Source organism: Maylandia zebra, linkage group LG13 (assembly GCF_041146795.1).
Source record: "Maylandia zebra isolate NMK-2024a linkage group LG13, Mzebra_GT3a, whole genome shotgun sequence".
NCBI lineage: Eukaryota > Metazoa > Chordata > Actinopteri > Cichliformes > Cichlidae > Maylandia > Maylandia zebra.
The window spans coordinates 3,203,536-3,222,289 of NC_135179.1; the positions used below are offsets into that span (position 1 = coordinate 3,203,536).

General features: G+C 42.0%; 1 protein-coding gene across 1 annotated transcript; it reads left to right on the forward strand.

Annotated features, from left to right (window-relative positions):
- The first annotated feature begins 7,111 nt into the window (after window positions 1–7,111).
- Window positions 7,112–13,718, forward strand: fgfbp3 (fibroblast growth factor binding protein 3). The gene is made up of 3 exons (XM_076891405.1): window positions 7,112–7,132; window positions 10,192–10,468; window positions 12,339–13,718. The coding sequence occupies exons 2-3, from the start codon at window positions 10,197–10,199 to the stop codon at window positions 12,778–12,780; spliced, it is 714 nt and encodes a 237-aa protein (XP_076747520.1). The 5' UTR covers window positions 7,112–7,132; window positions 10,192–10,196; the 3' UTR covers window positions 12,781–13,718.
- Window positions 13,719–18,754: the final 5,036 nt, after the last annotated feature.

Here is an 18,754-nt window from a genome sequence, read left to right on the forward strand (position 1 = left end):
TACTCAGCTGACAGCATTTTATAAATCGTCCCTGTAAAAAGTAAGCTGTAAATCAGGGGTGGGGAACTCCAGGCCTCGAGGGCCGGTGTCCTGCAGGTTTCAGACGTGTCCTTGATCCAACACAGCTGATTCAAATGACTAAACCACCTCCTCAACATGTCCTGAAGCTCTCCAGAGGCCTGGAGCTAATCATGTGATTCAGGTGTGTTGACCCGGGGTGATTAATAAAAAACCTGCAGGACACCGGCCCTCGAGGCCTCGAGTTCGACACCCCTGCTGTAGATATTGAACAGGCATGTATCAAGACACATGAACGCTACGTCCAGATGAACAGAATCAACTTTTGGAGATTTACTTACCAGGATGACTGAGCATGTATCAAGACACTCATTCAGAGACTTAAAAAAAGAAGAAAAGAAATGTCTGTAGTGCTGAAAATGAACCAAGAAGGAATGATTTCTATTTCACGCTCTCCCTCCGGATCGCTGCCGTCTCCTGCAGCTGAAAACCCGTGGGCTCTGATGTAGTCACACCCCGAGGTGACAGCAGCAGAATGAATTTGTCTCAGTATGTGCGCTGCAGTGTAACATTACTGCCTGGTGAATGAAAACCAGTCTGATTAGATTGCTCAGGTTAATGGAAAAAAAGATCAGTTTCCCTCAAGATCATCAGGGTTGCACAAACTCACGGACAGTGATGGGAATAACAGCGTTACTTTTTTCAGTAACGAGTAATCTAATTACTATTTCTAACGTTACAACGCCGTTACCGTTACTAACAAGAACTAGCGCGCTAAGGGAGCAAAACAATCGCACGAGTGCTGCTGTTTGACTGAGGAAGAATAAAGCAGTCGTGGTAAGCCAATCACACGACCACTTAAAGACAAAGCAACAAGCTGACATATACCAGTTTATAAACTGTGTTGATAGGCCGGTAAAACCAGAGTCATGATAAACAATATATACGCGGCGTTTTTTCCTCAATAGTTTCGTCACGTTTACTGTCTAAGGACAGCGCAGCGAGACCTCTCTGCTTATGCCCCCCCCCCCCAAAAAAACCTGCCCTTTCATGTTGGTGGAAAAATGCACCATGTCGACCAATCAAAAATGATATGGCGACATGACATTTGGTTGTTTAGGAAGAGGCGGAAGATTTAGGAGTGACGGCGAGAGAGGGAGAGAGAGAGAGCAAGTGTTGAGATGTGAGAGATTTGTGACGTTTAGCGTGTTTGGAGTGTGTAGTTCATGTGTCGTCTTGTGTAGTTAGTGTGTAGTGTTGTGGTGTGGAGTGATACACCTGCTGCTGTCAGACCTGCAGGTATCAGGCTGTGATGTTCTCCTTTATAGTGGACAGAAATTATTTTTTTGGAGTGGCACAAATAATTTGTGGCATCTTATTGAATGCAAACAGCTGATTGTTCTGTAAATAGTTTGAAATGATTATTAAACAAAAGGGATAAAAGGTAAATGGATGCAAATAAATTTGTTGTTTGCAAAACTTGTGCATATGATTTTAAAATTGACCATTTATATTTGCATTTAAAGTTATGAAATATGATTCATTAAACATGTTTGTGGTTGTTACAGTAAAAATATAACTTTTTCTACGATGTTTTTTGTCTGATATTAGATCAATTGTGTTAATACAGTGTGTCAAAATGAAAACATAACTGTAAATTCAGACACGTGAGGTTGTGCTGAAAATGATGAGACCAAACAAGGCAAATAAATAGTTTTTAAAGGTGAAATGTGGAGGAAACATCAAAAGTAGTTAAAAATGGCCAATTATACCCTGGACCCCAGAGGGTTAAACATTTTTTTTAAAGTAAGTAATTAATTACTTTTAGAATCTTGTAACTCAATTACTAACTCAGTTACTTTTTTGAAGAAGTAACTAGTAACTGTAATTAATTACTTTTTCAAAGCAACTTGCCCAACACTGCTCACAGAAACTTCAGATCATGTTGACATTTGGTGAATGAAGAACTTTAATTTTTTGAGCTGGGAAAACAAATTTTCCCTGGATAATAAACCACACGTCAAGTTGATTGGACTGTGCAGTCGCTGCTTTCTGCATGATTCATATACAAAATGTGTTAATGTGCAAATAAAAAGACAGGACAGGGAGTCTAAACGAATTCAGCCGAGCTCATCCTTCACATCATTAGCAGTTTAAACATGCCAGCAGCTCTCTCAAATGGGTTTTCAATGAGAGTCGGCTCTTCTTCACTCTCATCTCTTTCACGTTCCTCAGCCACACACACACACAGTCTGAAGGTCAGTGTTTGGTGTCATAATCACGGCAGTAATCACAGCAGAGGAGGTGACGATGATGGTGGAGCGCTGATTGCGGCTGTCTCTCAACAACTGCTCAAAACAAGAAAGTGGACGCCTCTGTTTGCAGTCAAGGACTCAAAGTCATCATCGGTACACACACACACACACACACACACACACACACACACACACACACACACACACACACACACACACACACACACACACTTACTTACTTAACTGGAGACTGAAAACTGGTCAGAGAGAAGAGGTTAAAATAGGCAACAGGTGTTTTAATCGAGGCTTGTGCAGCATAGTGAGTCAGAAATGTGCTTACTGCCAGCAGGAATAAAAGCATGTTTATAGGAAGCTTTAGGAATATTCCTACTGTTCCAGCAGAGGTTCCATGTAAGTACTTGAAAAACTTTTATTACAGCATAAAAATGTGTATCGGAGTGATTTCATGCAGAACATGAATGACTGCTGTGTTACTATGTTCTGACATGTTTTATAGTAACCAATGACCAGCTCTCAATTCTTTGTTAGTTTCCAGAAACGACCAGTAGGAGGCAGCAGAGTCCCAGCAGCACATGCATAATAAATGTGGATAACACAGAGGGGCTCTCAGCTCCTGGCACTTCATCATGTGCAGGACACAACAGAACAGACCGGTGCCCGTCGCTGTACTTTACCAAGGTCTGACTTTCTCTCTGACCTCCTGTGTCCCTCGCCCTCCCCTGTGATGCATATTTAAAGCAGCTCTAACAATCCTTTATTTTAAGTGTTTGAAGTTTCTGTTCTGGTTGTTGTCCTCTGGGCTGCACGAGGCCTGCTGAACACACACAGGAGACACAGTCAGACACTGGCTGGTGAAGACAGCTGAACTGTATATGCAGAAGACACAGATACTTCCTCCAGGAAGTAGAAGTGCTAGAAACATGTTAATGCTGAATGAATGAAGTCTTTATAAAGATCAAATCCTAATAAATAAATATGTTACTTCATTGCTAATACATGTTTAAATATCGGCTGTGGTGCAGGAGGTCAAACTGTGTCAAACTGAAGAAGGCTCAGTGCATAAAATACATAATGGCATTGTACCACATTTAGCTATGAGCTCATTTCCATCTGCACGAAACTGTTCGTGCTGGTGAAAATGAACGTATAACTTATACCACTGCCAACTCTCTAACCTCCCAACACCGAGACTGTGTGTCTGCTGAATCACATGTCAGACTTATGATGCTCCACAGTGACAGCGTGTCTGCACAGTCTGCAGTTTAGAATTATGCTTTTTTGCTTGTTATGCTTTAAAGATTATTTGAGGGCATTTTGCCTTTATTGGATAGCAGAGCAGTGAAGACAGACAGGAAAGTGGAAGACTTGCAGCAAAAGGCCATGTGACATGTGGCTGCTTGCTTCTGCACTGGAAACTGACAATCATTCACTCCCAACAGCCAACAAGAAGACCAGGAAGAGATTAGGCTCCTGGGTCTGCTGAAGTTATATTAATATATTTTCACAACTTACTGTGAAGTCTTAAAATATCACTAACCTTCCTCCAGGCCCTTCCTTTGTTCTCTCTTTCTCTATCCATGAGTAAAGTTGAGCAATGCATCTTCAGCTGCCTTCCAATGACATCAAGAAGCTCGTCTTCCATTTCTGATTGCTGGAGAAATCCCAGCTGACGAGTTTTCACAGTGCAAAGGGAAGTGAGTTTTTCTGCAAAGTTAGTTTAACTTGTTTAAATGTGGATTTGCCTCTTGTGTCATCTGCCGTCAGTTTTTATGCCTTGCTTAGACTTTCCTTTGCCTTTGTGATCACGCTGTCAGCTGAGGGTGTTTTTGCTTGGACTCATGTATTTGACCACAGACTGGGCAACTTTGTTAGTGAGGTTAGATACAGAACTTATTTTGAGATGAGTGGTTAATGGGTGGCTAAGCTGAAGAATTATATATAAGACAAATCAAAGCTAAAAGGAGAGAGAGCACTGTGAATGTAAATGTTAGCAATTAACACACTGACCAGAACAACCTGACAAAGTCAAAATATGCCAGAATGTTTCTGTCTAAAGGTTTGCTAAGAAAATGAAACAAATCGCATTTCCTTTTAATCAAATATTTGAACACAGTAGTAGTTTTACAGAGTGCAGACTACGGTTTCTATTTGGCCTTATTTTATTGAAAATATATATTAAAAAGTCTCTGGCTGACAAACAAAGCCCTAAAAATAACGCAGGAAGATGGATCATCCCTCTATAAATTATTCATCCTCACTGCACACAAACGCTGACACACTGAGCTGCTTCTGTTAAAACTCGAGTAAACAATGCAGATCAGAGCGACGCCGCTCGGCTCGAGGAGCACTTATAACCGAAAACAAGGTGACAAATTTGTTCTTGATTGGCCCAGACCGGGCGGAACGGCGTAGTCATGGCACGGTCGACTTGTTTTTCAGAGTGTCCTTCTTTGGCCAAGAGGATTTTTGGCAGCGCTCGCAGGGGTGAAGAGAGAGGCGCACTCAGAGCTCCACCAACCCCTGTGCTGAATGAGAAGGAGCTGGGCAGTGATGACAAGAGTGCCAGCAGGGGGTTAAGCTGTGACCCAGATTCCTGCACGAGCCTTTGTCCTGGAGAGGAGAGAAGATTCTCCTCATTCATCTCGCCGAGGGCTGAATTCGCGTTATGAATACAGTGACAGAGGGGAGGAGAGACAGACTCAGGCCGGCAGAAAACGAAATAAATGACTCTGAGTTTGCATGCATTATAGATCATTCTGCAGATGCATGCAGTTTAGCTTCAAACCAGTCACCGCTGCATTCTTTGTTTACTCTCCTCTTTTAAAATCACTGCTGGTCTGTGTTGCACGGATTTCTGGATGTGCATCGGTTAAAGTCACAACCAGCTTCAGAAGGAACAAAATATTTGTTTCCACATACGAAGTTTTATTCCAGGCAGATGTTTTAGCTTGGAATAAGGGTGTAGTGATGCTGTAATACTTTCTCTTTCAAGATTCAGTATGAATAAGAAATGAGTAAGTAAGGATGAACTGTTATGTATTATTTTGCTTATACAAGCTTTTATTGCAATAAGCAACATGTCATCATTCAGAGGGCTCGGCGGGAAAAATAAACACAGAATATCCTGAAAGTTTTAATCGTGGCATTGCGAGTAGAGCAGATGATGAGCAGCTTTATTATGTTTTCTTTCCTTGATTCTTTTTACACTCTAATAAGTAATGAACCGTTCAGTCGTCACCTGGTAAAGCAATGTTGATGACTGAAGCTAACAGCTCTAAAACAGCTTTTTATATTGGATTATTTTCTTGGTACCCTGTGTGCACTTTAAATCTTTTATTCATGCCATTATGTCTTTATTATGTGAAGCACTTTCCTTGTGACAAAAAACTTCTGTACTAATAAATTTGTCTTGCCCTGCTTTGGCGAGTGGGTCCCAAACTGTGGTCCAGCACCCCATAAGGGCTCTGGCTGAACTCGAGGCATTTATAACTGCTCGCAGACCGTTCGCAGACTGTTTGCTCTGTAACGTCCTGAAAGAAAATCCCAGCAGCACCAAAACATGTTTCTGTTACAGGTTAGAGACTAAAGAAAGCTAAAGCACTGATCAGGGTTGAATTGTAAAAGATCCGTCGGGTTTTCCCAGATTTCTTCCTGTTAAAAGGGAGTTTTTCCTTCCCACTGTCTGACTCTGGGGTGAGCTCTTCTCTCACCCCAACCAATCACAGCAGATGGCCCCGCCCCTCCCTGAGCCTGGTTCTGCCGGAGGTTTCTTCCTGTTAAAAGGGAGTTTTTCCTTCCCACTGTCGCCAAAGTGCTTGCTCATAGGGGTCATATGATTGTTGGGTTTCTCTCTGTATGTATTATTGTAGGGTCTATATTACAATATAAAGCGCTTTGAGGCGACTGTTGTGATTTGGTGCTCTGTAAATAAAACTGAATTGAACTGAAGTGACTGTGTCCCTGTGTGTGGGCAGCACACGGAGTCAGTTTGTTGGGGTTAAGGTTTAAAAACACCAAAGAGATGCTGGAAAACTGGGAAGAAGTGTAATTACATGAGCTGTATATAAAAGATGTACGTCTCTTATCAGTGATTATCTCAGTCTCAGCTGTTACGCTCTATTCAAACAAACCCCAAACTTGATGTTTCTGTGACACAGTCAGCTGTGCCACACATTCATTTCCATCACACCCAAAACATCGACGACTCTCTGCAGGCTACAAAAGGCCAAAGTAAGTCAGGACAGAGCTCGTTTTTTAAGTAATCCCACAAACATTCACACAGTGTCAGTAAGAAATGTTAATACGTGATAATTAACAGATTCATTAAACAATAACAGCTAGTCCTAGAGTTAAATGTGAGAGGACTGTGCAGTGGATGAATTTGTAAAGCACCTTACAACAGAAAACTCTCCAGTTAGGAACAAAGCGGCGTTTTCTCCCCGAGCTGAATGACAGCAATGCATCCAAACCCTCAAAATGTCGTCAGCGTGGCACAGAGCGAGGGACCTTGGCAAGTGTGTCCATTGTGCTGCTTTCACACATGTATTTTGGGGGGAGAATGTGGGAGGTGTCCTTGTTTTTTAGACTTCTTGGTATAGCAGTCTCCCCCCCCCCCCCCCAAACCACCCCACCTCCCTCCCTCCCTCCTCCTCCTTTATCCTCCTCTTCTCCCCTCTTTTATCCGAGTGTTTGTGGCCCCCTCAGTCTCAGAGCGACTCGGAGCCGAAGAGCGTCACATGGTAAGAGCACCGAGCCTCCACTCATCAACAGCTAACCTTCTCTTCATCTCCACTGCTTCCTCAAACTGTCTGAGAAAATATTAGACACAACAAAGAAAGGTCTTTTTTTGTTTTTTGTCATGACTTATTGATGAGGGTGCAAAGGGAGGGGAGGGGTGGTTGGGGGGGGGATTATTTTACTTTGTTTTTATCTCCAGAAACGTGACGCTTACTGTGAAAACAGATGTTTGGTGTCATTTTTGTTCCTGAAGATGTTAAAAAAAGGGAAGTGAGGGAGACAAATATGGGAGCGCCATGTCAACATACAACTGCATGAAGTGTAGCCATACACAAAGTCTTGATTATGAAAAAATGCTTTTATTATTTTCCTCCAGGTTTTTCAAAGCCAAACAATACCATACAATCGTTGCTCCGTTCTAATGCTGTGCATCCTGAAACTCTTTGTTCAATTCAGAAATGTCACTTTAGACTCTTTGGTGTTGATCCACAGGAACGTGGACTGTGGGATTTTGGATCATCAAGAATGATTGTTTTTCTATTTCTGAGGCTTTAAGGGAGGATTTTTGGCAGCAGCTTGTCTTTGAATAATCAAACAGCAGAAAGTAGAAGTGATGCTGAACTTTAGAAGCTGGGAGACGGGTTAGGATCCTTTCTTGAACTACAGTGTTTACTAATTTTATTTGTTTGTGCACTGAAATGGAGTCAAACTCACGTCCATCTGGTAAAATCTGGCTCTGCGTCAGATTTTCTTGACGTGTTTCTTGAGTTATTTTTTGTACGTGGACCTCGCCGTCAGTAATCACACACTAATTTGTACCTTGCTGGTAGAATTTGGCGACCTTTGTGTTTTGACTGTATCTGGCGAGCGATGTGACTGAGCATGTGTGAGAGTGCACGCTCACACACATCACTTGTAATTCACGCATCGGCTCACTGGAAATCACAGCGGCCGTGAGGCCCGGGAGCCTGATGCTCTGCTGATTTAATTTTCCATTTCCAACACATGAATATTATTAATGGCTCTCATTCTGGTCATATAAAAGCATCATTACCACACAGTGCTACAGCCTGTTTTATTGCACTGACCTGATGTACGCGAGTAATTCCTCTAATAATCTAGATTGTGTTTACAGAAGAGTAATTGTGAAACATGATTAATCAAGCTTGTAGCAGCTAAACTGAAAACAGAGTCTATTTAAAAACTTTGAAGCTTAATTTTCACAATAAAATGCAAGAAAAGATGCGTCAAAAGTAAATGTGGAAGTACTGGTGGGTCCTGAAAGCCTCCCCAGTGCTCGCTGACAGCACCACGTCCGGGCTGGACTCCTCTTGGTGGAGTGTTTCTGACGCTTGGCTGATTTTCAATAAGCCAACGACAGACTCACCCCCCCGCTGAGTGCCCATTGTCCATTTGTTAACACTTAACACTCATGTGTCCGGATGCTCTTTGGCACTTCTTGGTGCTTTGGGTTCTGATGAGAAACTCTCTTAAACTGTTTTACATGTTCTGGAGTAGAATCCGTAGTTTTGTATATGCTGCGATGCTAACTTCCTGTGCTGATGAAGTGTGCACTGACCCAGTTCTGTTGCACCAGTCATTAAACTTTTATTGTGCTTTCTATTCAAAAATTCATTTTAAAGTTGTAAACAAATCTGTTTTTGTCCTTTGATAGATACATTTTATGGGTTGATGCAAGAAGTTACCAGAAAGTAAAGATAGAAGAAGCTTTTATTTCTTTAGTGGCTCTGCTTACAGCCCCCGAGTCTCATTCAATGTTTACACATGTAGACAAGCTTAAAGCAGCAAATAAAAGCACTTACTGTTGGTTTTAATTTTATTTCCTTACTTCAAAGATTAACAGTTAAAGGAAAGGCTAGCGTGAAACTTTCCGAAAAGCTAAATTATCATCAGATCATAAATGCTGGCAAATACACTCTCGACTCTGTCCAACACACTATTTACCTAAATGTAACAGGTTAGACTCAGACCATAGACAGACTACAGACATCTTGTCCTTTGTGCACACGGTTATGAAATATGAAGAATAGTGCTGCTTACTATTACAGATTACAGCTGTGCTGAGACGTATTCACAGCACACATCAAACAAAGCTTCAGTCAGAGAGATTGTGAAGTCTTTACACAGACAAATGGAAACAAATTCAGACAAATACACGTCTGTATTTGCAAAATTAACTTCAGCTTCACTGAAAAATACTCGACTCCGTGTCATCGAGGTACATCATGGTGATTCTCCAACACACTGTGGACTCTCCTGATGATGGCTCATTGTTGAGCAATGAAAAATGAAGAAAACCAAACGACTTCCTGTTCAGGTCTAAAAATATGACTGAATATTCTCATCTCACAGGAAAATATGAAGGAAATCTATTTGTTTGTTTTAAAGGATACAAACTTTTTTTCACAACAGCACAGATTTTTATGGCTCTGTGGAAGTCTCATCAGTAAGTTATAGCAGCAGGAGTTTTATTTGGTGTCAGAAACAGGTGTTTTGGACACACAAAGCTCAGTGGAACCAAGAAACCAGAGCTTTAAAAGAAGTGGCAACTGTTGCCTTTCAGCCCAAAAGCCTGATCTTTCTCCTGTCCAACTCACAAGCTTTTAATACCTAGATTGTTTAGCAAGAATGCCACCAGTCCCATGGTCGGCCATCCCTCCAATCCCCAAATATAATTTCTTTCCCATTTTAAATAAGGACACACTTTTATTTCATGTTCACGGGGACACGACTGAGTAAATGTCAGACTGGACAGATGAAAATTCCTGCTCAGGGATGTAAAGTTGGTGTCCAGAAAGACTGGAGGTTCTAACATTTACACAAACTGTGACTGTGCTGTGACTTCAGCCATCAGCTGTGCTCCTCTTCCTCCTCCAGTTGGCTGATAAGGGTTGTGATTATGTCACCTAGCACATAGCTTACACTCAAGAATATTACATAAAGCTGCAATGACATGATGGCTGTCCAGCTGGCACAAAGTCTAGTAATCATCTCTTTCCTGTAACCTTTAGTTCGATTGTCTTAAAATTAACTGGTGCTACCATTTTTGCCGTTTTCTCCAACATGAATTTAATTCCAGCTTAAAAGTGCTTCTAAATACTTAACAGCTTTCATAACCTTTCTTCCCTTCCCTGAACAGCCACAATGAGTGCCCTGCCATGTTGTGTCCTCGTCCTCCTCCTATTCGTCCCCATCCTCACTGAAGCCAAACGCCAACCAGGGCAGGAGAAGCCTGACAAACCCCGTCAGCCTCCTCCATCACCTCAACCGGCCAAGAGACCCAGAAATCGCTCCGTGCCAGGCTCCGGAGAGCTGACCACCAAGGAGGGGCATCGCTGTGTTTGGCAGACATCGGGTGAAGGTCTGGTGAGCCTGCTGGTGAACTGCAGCATTGAAGCACAAGGAGACCTGCAAAGGTGAATTATAAATCCTCTGACTAAACATTCATACTGGTGCTTTGCTCTTGTTTCAGACGACTCAGTGTTTATTTCCACTTAAAGAGACAAAGTCCTCGTTAGTTCATGTTAATAGATATAGACTTGATTTCTTAAGCTTCACTTTTGTTATGGAAATGAGGTGAGACCTTATTTTCCTGGTAAGGCTTTGTACAGAGTATCAATGTGAACACACGACTGTAGAAAAAGGAAAGAAGTTTTTGCACTCACTTTTAAAGTGGGAGTGGAAAGCTCTGCAGGTGATTCACTAACTTCCAGTTAATTTAAATCCTAAAATGCAGACAATTAATTTCAGTAATGACCAACAAAGTCTACTGATAGCAGCGGAAATTAGTGTGAAAAATGAGCTGACAGCGAGTAGTGCACGAACAGACGAGTGTGTTTCTGAAAGAGCAGGACAGATCAGATCAACGACGAATCCATATGTACTCACATGTGTTGTGTTGACAATCAGGGACGTGTGCGGTCTCTGAAGCTGTTGTTCTCTGTATGAATTAGGCTCAGGGTGCCTTATTACAACGAAGTGTCCCATATTGCCTGATGTGTAGAATGAAGAACACAAAACATGATTTTTACCAACAGATCCCGACTAAATGAAGTTAGTGTTATTGATATTTTTAAAATCCATTTGAAAACTTATATTTATTTTATTGTTGTTTTATTCTTTTAATACAGAACTTCAGTCACAACCATTATTTTTAAATGTGGTTACATTAAAAGAAATCAGTTGACATGTGCAAATGCCCTCAGTGCTCTTTTCGCTCGCTTGTGAGGCTGCAGGTATTAGTTACAGTCAGTAACTTGTGTTGTAAAATTCAGATATAATTGTAACACAGTCCAGGTTTGCCTGAGTCCAGTGTATCGTAAAGACAAATCACTACTCCATAACCGATTCTGATGTTTCAGAGCTCGCTGTGTGCGCACTGCTGAGAAAAGACGGATGCTTTTGTGCTTCCTGCAGATTTCTTTATGGGCTGTACTCAGATTCTTCTCCTCCTTTTTCAGCTTTAATGATAAATTTGATTAGATTAAACTTGACAGGTACAAAGACAATTAAAGTCCATTAGGATCTATTCAGAAGTGCATTCAGCATTACATACAAAAAGTGCAGTTATATAGAGGGTGGGCCATTTATATGTATACACCGTAATAACATGCCCAGTGTGCTGCCCAACACAATGGGCAGCACATTGAACACATTTTATAAGTGGTCAGAAACTTGTAAATAACTCATGAAAGAATAAAGTTACGTTGAAACCAAGCACACCATTGTTTTTCTTGTGACATTACCAATAAGTTTGATGTGTCACATGACTCTCTTCCTATTGAAAAAAAACAAAAGTTGTATCCAAGATGGCCGACTTCTAAATGGCCACCATGGTCACCACCCATCTTGAGGAGTTTGCCCCCTCACATATACTAATGTGTCACAAACAGGACTTTAATATCACCAACCATTCCCATGTTATTACGGTGTATCCATATAAATGCTCCACCCTGCAGATTAAAGCCTCTGCGAGACGCTGAGCCTCATCATGTGCACACACCACCATCATAATGTGGCACAGTTTGAAGCATGCTGCCTGCCATAAATCTTAGTAAATAATGTTTGAATTATTCATTCAAATATTACTTATAATGCTGACTTCAAGCAGTACAGAAATGTCATTTAAACCACTGAAGAGCTCGGAGAGAGAAGACGAGTGCTTTATGAGACTCATACCATTCAAACCATTCGGACACACTGGGTATAACGGTCTGTGCACATGGTGTCCAACCATGCCAAGCTTGTGGAGCTCTCTTGACTTTGGCCTTTGTGCTCCTCCTGCAGGTATTGGTGTCGTTACGCTGGTAAACCAGACCTCTGCCAGGCCTATGGGGTGAAGTCCAGCCAGTACTGGAAGCAGCTGGTGGGAAAGCTGAAGAAAAGGCAGAATGCCTGCGAAGGGGAAAAAGTCCTGAAGGCCAAAACCTGCAAGAAGGCGCCCGGAGAGGCCCACATGAAGCTCGCTCAGCGCAACGGGGAAGACGACAAGAAGGGAGGGAAGGAAGGAGGGAAGAAGAAACCAGCTGGTAAGAGTGTAGGAGGAGGAAGGATGGACAAAAGGAAGAAGAAGGAAGAGGAGGCAGAGGAGAAGAAGAAGAGGAGGGAGGAAAGGACTGAGGCCGAGGATGAGGAGGGAATGCAGAGTGACATGGAGCCGGTGCAGGCTTACTGCAGCGAGGGCTGGCAATCGGTCTGCTCCTTCTTTGTCAAGTTCTTTGAAGGCTGATGAGAAATTATTTTGGATTTATGATGGTGCGAATTCACAATCTGAAAACACTGGAAATCATGTTCTTAGTCTCATGGGAAGAATCAGGCAGCTCGTTTATAACAATATATATATTCTTTAATTTCATTTTCAACATGGAGCTGCTTTAATAAAGAAAAAAACAACTGGTGTTACATTTGGACATAAAAACTTTTATAACATCAGCTTTTTATAGAGTCTGACTTTTTTCCTCTAACCAATTAGCCCCATGGCATCTCCTTAGCTATGCTACATTGGAGAAATAATTACTACCAGGTAATATAAATTATGCAAAACCATTAAAATTAAAGGTGTTAATGTTCATTGAACATGATTAATTTATTAGAAAATCATTAGACTGTTAATTTAATCTGAAATGGGAAAGAGTCGACCTGTAAAGGTACTTTTTGTAATAACCTTCAGTGGGTGTGTCAGGCTTTCCAGGTGTTTTAATATTTGTTTTCAGTTCAGCTCACGTTTCGTTAATGCAGGACTCACTGCTACAGTTGGCTTTACACAAAACTTCTCATCAGCATGAGGCTAACAGTATAAACCCCATAATTCGCATCAAGTTTCTTTATTTGGAAAAAATAAACCAATTAGTTTGTATTAGATTTCACTTTTTGAGTACGTTTAGATTTTGGACGTGTGTCTTGCCATCATAGACGTGTTTTCTAGAACTCAGAAACTGAAAAGTTATTTTATGTCCAAATTTTCTGATAATACATAAATGTAATAATTCTGTGGGCAACAGTGAGAATAGTGATTTTTAAGTTTAATCATGTGTATTTTAGTACTTCTTGTTTTCTTGATGTGAAACTTTTTTTTTATTTTTTACACACACTTTGTGTAACTTTTTCTAAATGACTGTTAACAATGTTGCAACTCGACAATAAAGTGCTTCAAATTTCCCTTTCTAATCATGTGATTAACATTCAGTAGTCCATGCATTCACCCCATATCTTTACACATAATCATAATATTGTGATGACATCTTGGCCATTAAAGGAGAACAGTTTGGGAGTTTTGTGGTATTTACACGAGTAAAAACCACACAGTGCAATATTTTGGTTATAAGAGTTAAAAAAGCTTGACTTTTGAGCTAAACATGACACAGGAGAAAAATAAATGTGCTGCCTTTGTTCTTTGCTGAAGATCAATGCTCTCCACTGCTCTGTTGACCCAACCATGCTCAATGTAATTAATGGACAGGCTGGATTTAATGGAGAATTTCTGTTTCGCGATCTTCTCGTGTACATTTTATTTAGTTATGGAAAATAGTGCATACTGATGAGACTTCCATAGAGCCAAATGACATGAATTCTTTTAGCTATGGGCAGTATGGATGTTTAATGACGCCAGAAACACTTACTGGCAATTTTATTAGGTGCACACTGCCTCAGTTCTTTGTGGCATGGATTCGACAAGGTGCTGAAAACATTCATTGGGATTTGTCCCATTCCACCACATCCCAGCGGTGCTCTACTGGACTGATATCTAGTGACTGTGGTGGCAGTCCCAGTACAGTGAACTCAAAACATATCCCCCACACCATTACACCACTAGCAGTAGCCTGAATGGCAGAGAGGTCTTCTACTACTGTAGCACATGTGCTTCAAGGTTCAACACGTAATGCATTCAGAGATGTTTGCTGCCTGCCCAGTTACTGTTGCCTTTCTTTCAGGTCGAAGCAGTTTGACCTTTCTCAAGGCATCTTCCCCCAAACCACCGGATGTTTTCTTTGTAAACCCCAGAGATGTTTGTGTGAGAAAATCCAAGAATTTCTTAAATACTAGGCCAGCCTGTCTGACCAATAGCAAAGGGAAGGAAACTTTTTAAACTCTTTCGGTTTCATGATGAATAAAAAGGTCACTTTCAGCTCATTTCAGACAAAGCAGGCAAAATTAGCAAAAAGCAGAACCGTTTTCAAAATACTAAATAAACATGAACTACAAAGTTCAAGAGGTTCAACTAAATGGAACAAAGTGAGCAGGTGACAGACGAAATGCTGGCTTCCTCCCACAATCTAAAATATGCATGTTTGTTAAGTGGTGGTGAAGATAAAGTGGACCTCAGATTGGTTTCTTGTTTATGTCCTTTGGTCTATTTTAGGTCTAGTTATTTACTTTGTGTGTACTCACTTCCTTGTTTCAGTTATCTTGGCTTCCCTGCATCAAACAGTTTTTCCTGCTTGTCAGCCTGAGTCTATCTTCTCCACCTGGATCACTGGATTTTCTGTTTCTACTGCTTTGGGTTTGACTGAATAAAGGTGAGTTTTTGTTCATCAAGTTAGCCTGACTGTTCCCCTGCACTCGATACAATGACACACAAAAAAACCCCCCACTTTAGAAAACCGTTTAAATACATACATGAGGTAATTTAGGAGAGAGGACACAGCTGGGGAAAACACGACACAGGTGAACAGAATCTAACGAGACAAGGGAGCTCAAAACTACACACATGATACAAGAGACTAGCAAAATGAAACAGGAAGTAGCAAACAACAAACAGTGATGGAGACCTGGGCCCTGTGCTTCGTACGTCGCTTACTACATCCAAGATCAAATGAAACATCCAAGACCAAACCATCGCGCTAACCGTGAGCGCGCTAATCCGGTTCCCCGAACACACCTGCTGTTGACGATTAGTACAGCTGGACGCAGTAATGTGACATCACTGGGTGTCGTAAAAGGGGCTACGCATCGATAGTGGAAACATTGATCGGCAACCCTCTGATTGGTCGGCGAAAATGTCGACGGAGCGCGCTCGGCTCGGTATTTTTCGGCAGCAGAGCAAGAACTCTTGAGTGAGGGATTTCAGGAGTTTCAGAGTTTAATCAGAACGCAAGGGAACACTGCAAAGGCTGCAAAAGCAAGGAGAGAGGGCTGGCAGAAAGTTGCTGACAAATTAAACTCGTAAGTAATTTAATAATAACAATAATAATGGATTGGGTTTATATAGCGCTTTTCAAGGCACCCAAAGCGCTTTACAATGCCACTATTCAGTCACTCTCACATTCACACACTGGTGGAGGCAGCTACAGTTGTAGCCACAGCTGCCCTGGGGCAGACTGACAGAAGCCAGGCTGCCATGTTGCGCCATCGGCCCCTCTGGCCAACACCAGTAGGCGGTAGGGTAGATTTATCATATCACACTATATTATCCAATATTATATTACATTATATTATATTATAATATGTTATATTATATCCCCTTTCACATTAGAGCCACAACAGGACCCACTAGAACATGGGAACAGGTAAAAGTGAAATATAAGAATATTCTACAGAATGGTAATATTTATCACTTATATTGCTTTTCGTCTCTTGGAAAGAGACCCTGAAATAATCTGTTTGTTTATAACAGCAACCAAGAAAAGGGCAGAGCAAAAAAAAAGACAGGTGGTGGTCCTGCACCCCCTCGTCAACAAGTTGGTTAAGTAAATAATATCCTCACGGGAAAATCGATATCTCTCAATGAGCACACTGTCGCGCTGAGCTAAAGGATCCTGTCTATCCCGCAATATACGCTGAATTCTGAAAACTCTCCTTATCAATCTTGCACCTTCCGCAATGGGTGGCTCGCGTATACGGACAGGATATGACTGCGACAGACTTCCCAAATCCACCTTCGCTTTTATAGCCGTGGTCTCCCATCTTGATTACACAAAGTAATTTGCAATTGCTACTCTGAAATATGAATTACATCTGTAATAATCACATACATGTAATAGAATGTTAATAGTACATTTCCCTTTTTTAGGAAATGACCTGTATGTATCTGTGTGAAATCAATAAATGGATCAGGTGCTGCATTGTCTTTAGTTACATTGATGTTATTTATTTATGGTGAAACAGGTGTGGAATATCGCTGTTGCTTTCGTATGAATGACGCGGGCATACCTGCATGGCCGCGATCTAATCCTGTTTACATAAAGTAAACCTGCTCCCCAGCAGGTTTACGCTTACGGCTCTGTTGCTATGACAGCAAGTCCCGGATGGGCTTCGGGGAACCGAACGATCCAGGATCACGCAAAATCGTCAACAATCTAATCCAGCTAACTTACCGTATTTTCACGACCATAAGGCGCACTTAAAAGTCTTAGATTTTCTTCAAAAAGTGTGGCGCGCCCTATAGCGCAGTGCGCCCTATGTGTTGTAAGGAGGACGTAGTAGAGAACACCATGAGAACGTTAAAGGGTGAAGTGTGGGCGTTGATCGTATATACACCGGGACAATCGCACATACCTGTATAAAAGAACAGGTATGTGCATTATGCAGGACATCGTTGTTTTAACAACCCTGAAAATGGCAAAGAGACACGCTTACGAAGCACAGTTTAAACTGAAGGCCATCAGCTACGCGGAGGAACATGGAAATCGAGCAGCGGCGAGAGAATTTAAGATAAACGAATCGATGGTTCGCAAATGGAGGAAGCTGGAAAACAAGCTCCGGCAGGTCAAGAAAACGCAGCTGAGTTTCCGCGGACATAAGGCGAGGTGGCCCGAGTTGGAGGAAAGACTCGAGCGGTGGATCATCGAGCAAAGAGCGAGCGGGAGAAGCGTTTCGACGGTCACCATTCGGCTAAAAGCAGTTTCACTAGCTGAAGAGATGAACATTGAACATTTCCAAGGAGGTCCGTCTTGGTGCTTTCGTTTTATGAAACGGTGCCATTTTTCCATCCGGACCAGGACTACGATAGCGCAGCAACTTCCAGCGGATTATAAGGAAAAGCTGGCCATCTTCCGCTCCTACTGCAGCAAACACATCGGCGACAAAAACATCCAGCCCAGCCACATCACAAACATGGACGAGGTCCCGCTCACTTTTGACATCCCGGTGAGTCACACTGTGGAGAAGAAGGGGACCAGCACGGTAGCGATACGCACAACGGGGTATGAAAAGTCTTCTTTTACTGTTGTGCTTGGCTGCCATGCTAATGGACAGAAACTGCCGCCTATGGTGATTTTTAAGCGAAAGACTTTGCCTAAAGAGAAGTTTCCAGCAGAAATCATCATTAAGGCAAATGAAAAGGGCTGGATGGATGAGGAAATGATGAAAGAGTGGCTGAGGGAGGTGTATGTAAGGAGACCAGGTGGTTTTTTCCACGCATCACCATCGCTGTTGATCTGTGACTCTATGCGTGCCCATCTCACAGCCGATGTGAAAAAACTTGTGAAGCAAATGAACTGTGAGCTTGCTGTCTTTCCGGGAGGCCTGACAAAGGAACTCCAACCGCTGGACATCGGTGTGAACCGCCCATTCAAAGTAAGGCTGCGAGCGGCCTGGGAGCGATGGATGACCGATGGAGACCACAGTTTCACCAAGAGTGGAAGGCAGCGCCGGGCGAGTTACGCCACAATTTGCCAATGGATTGTAGATGCTTGGGCTAACATGTCTGCTGGCACTGTTGTTCGAGCTTTCGCAAAAGCCGGCATCGTTTCCGAGGAGCCGCACGGAAAGTGACTCTGACAGTGAAGAAAGTGAACTTGGCATGTTTGATGGAGATTTAGCGCAGCTGTTCAATTCAGACACAGAGGATGAGGACTTCGATGGGTTTAATTGATGATAAAAATGTGAGTACCAAACTTTGTTTTGCTCCTGCTTTATTTTTAAATACGCACACTTGTATGCTTGTGTGTTGTTGATGATGACGATTATTGGTAATAAAAATGTGAGTACCAAACTCAGTTTTGCTCCTGCTTTATTTTTAAATATGCACACTTGTATGCTTGTGTGTTGTTGATGATGACGATTACCGGCAATAGAAATGTGAGTAAGGTACCGAATTCACGTTTGCTCCCGCTTTATTTTTAAATACGCATACGGTACTTGTATGCGCCCTATGGTCCAGTGCGCCTTATGTGTGTGTTAAATACAGTAAGGGCACACATAACTGAGACTGCGCCTTTTAGCACAGTGCGCCTTATGGTCGTGAAAATACGGTACTTAGCGAG

What these genes read in the sequence shown, in the direction of transcription:
- fgfbp3 (XM_076891405.1), top strand. Translation starts at nt 10,197, where the DNA reads ATGAGTGCCCTGCCATGTTGTGTCCTCGTCCTCCTCCTATTCGTCCCC. An exon ending in GCACAAGGAGACCTGCAAAG is followed by an intron (nt 10,469 to 12,338) that starts GTGAATTATAAA and finishes CTCCTCCTGCAG; the next exon opens with GTATTGGTGTCGTTACGCTG.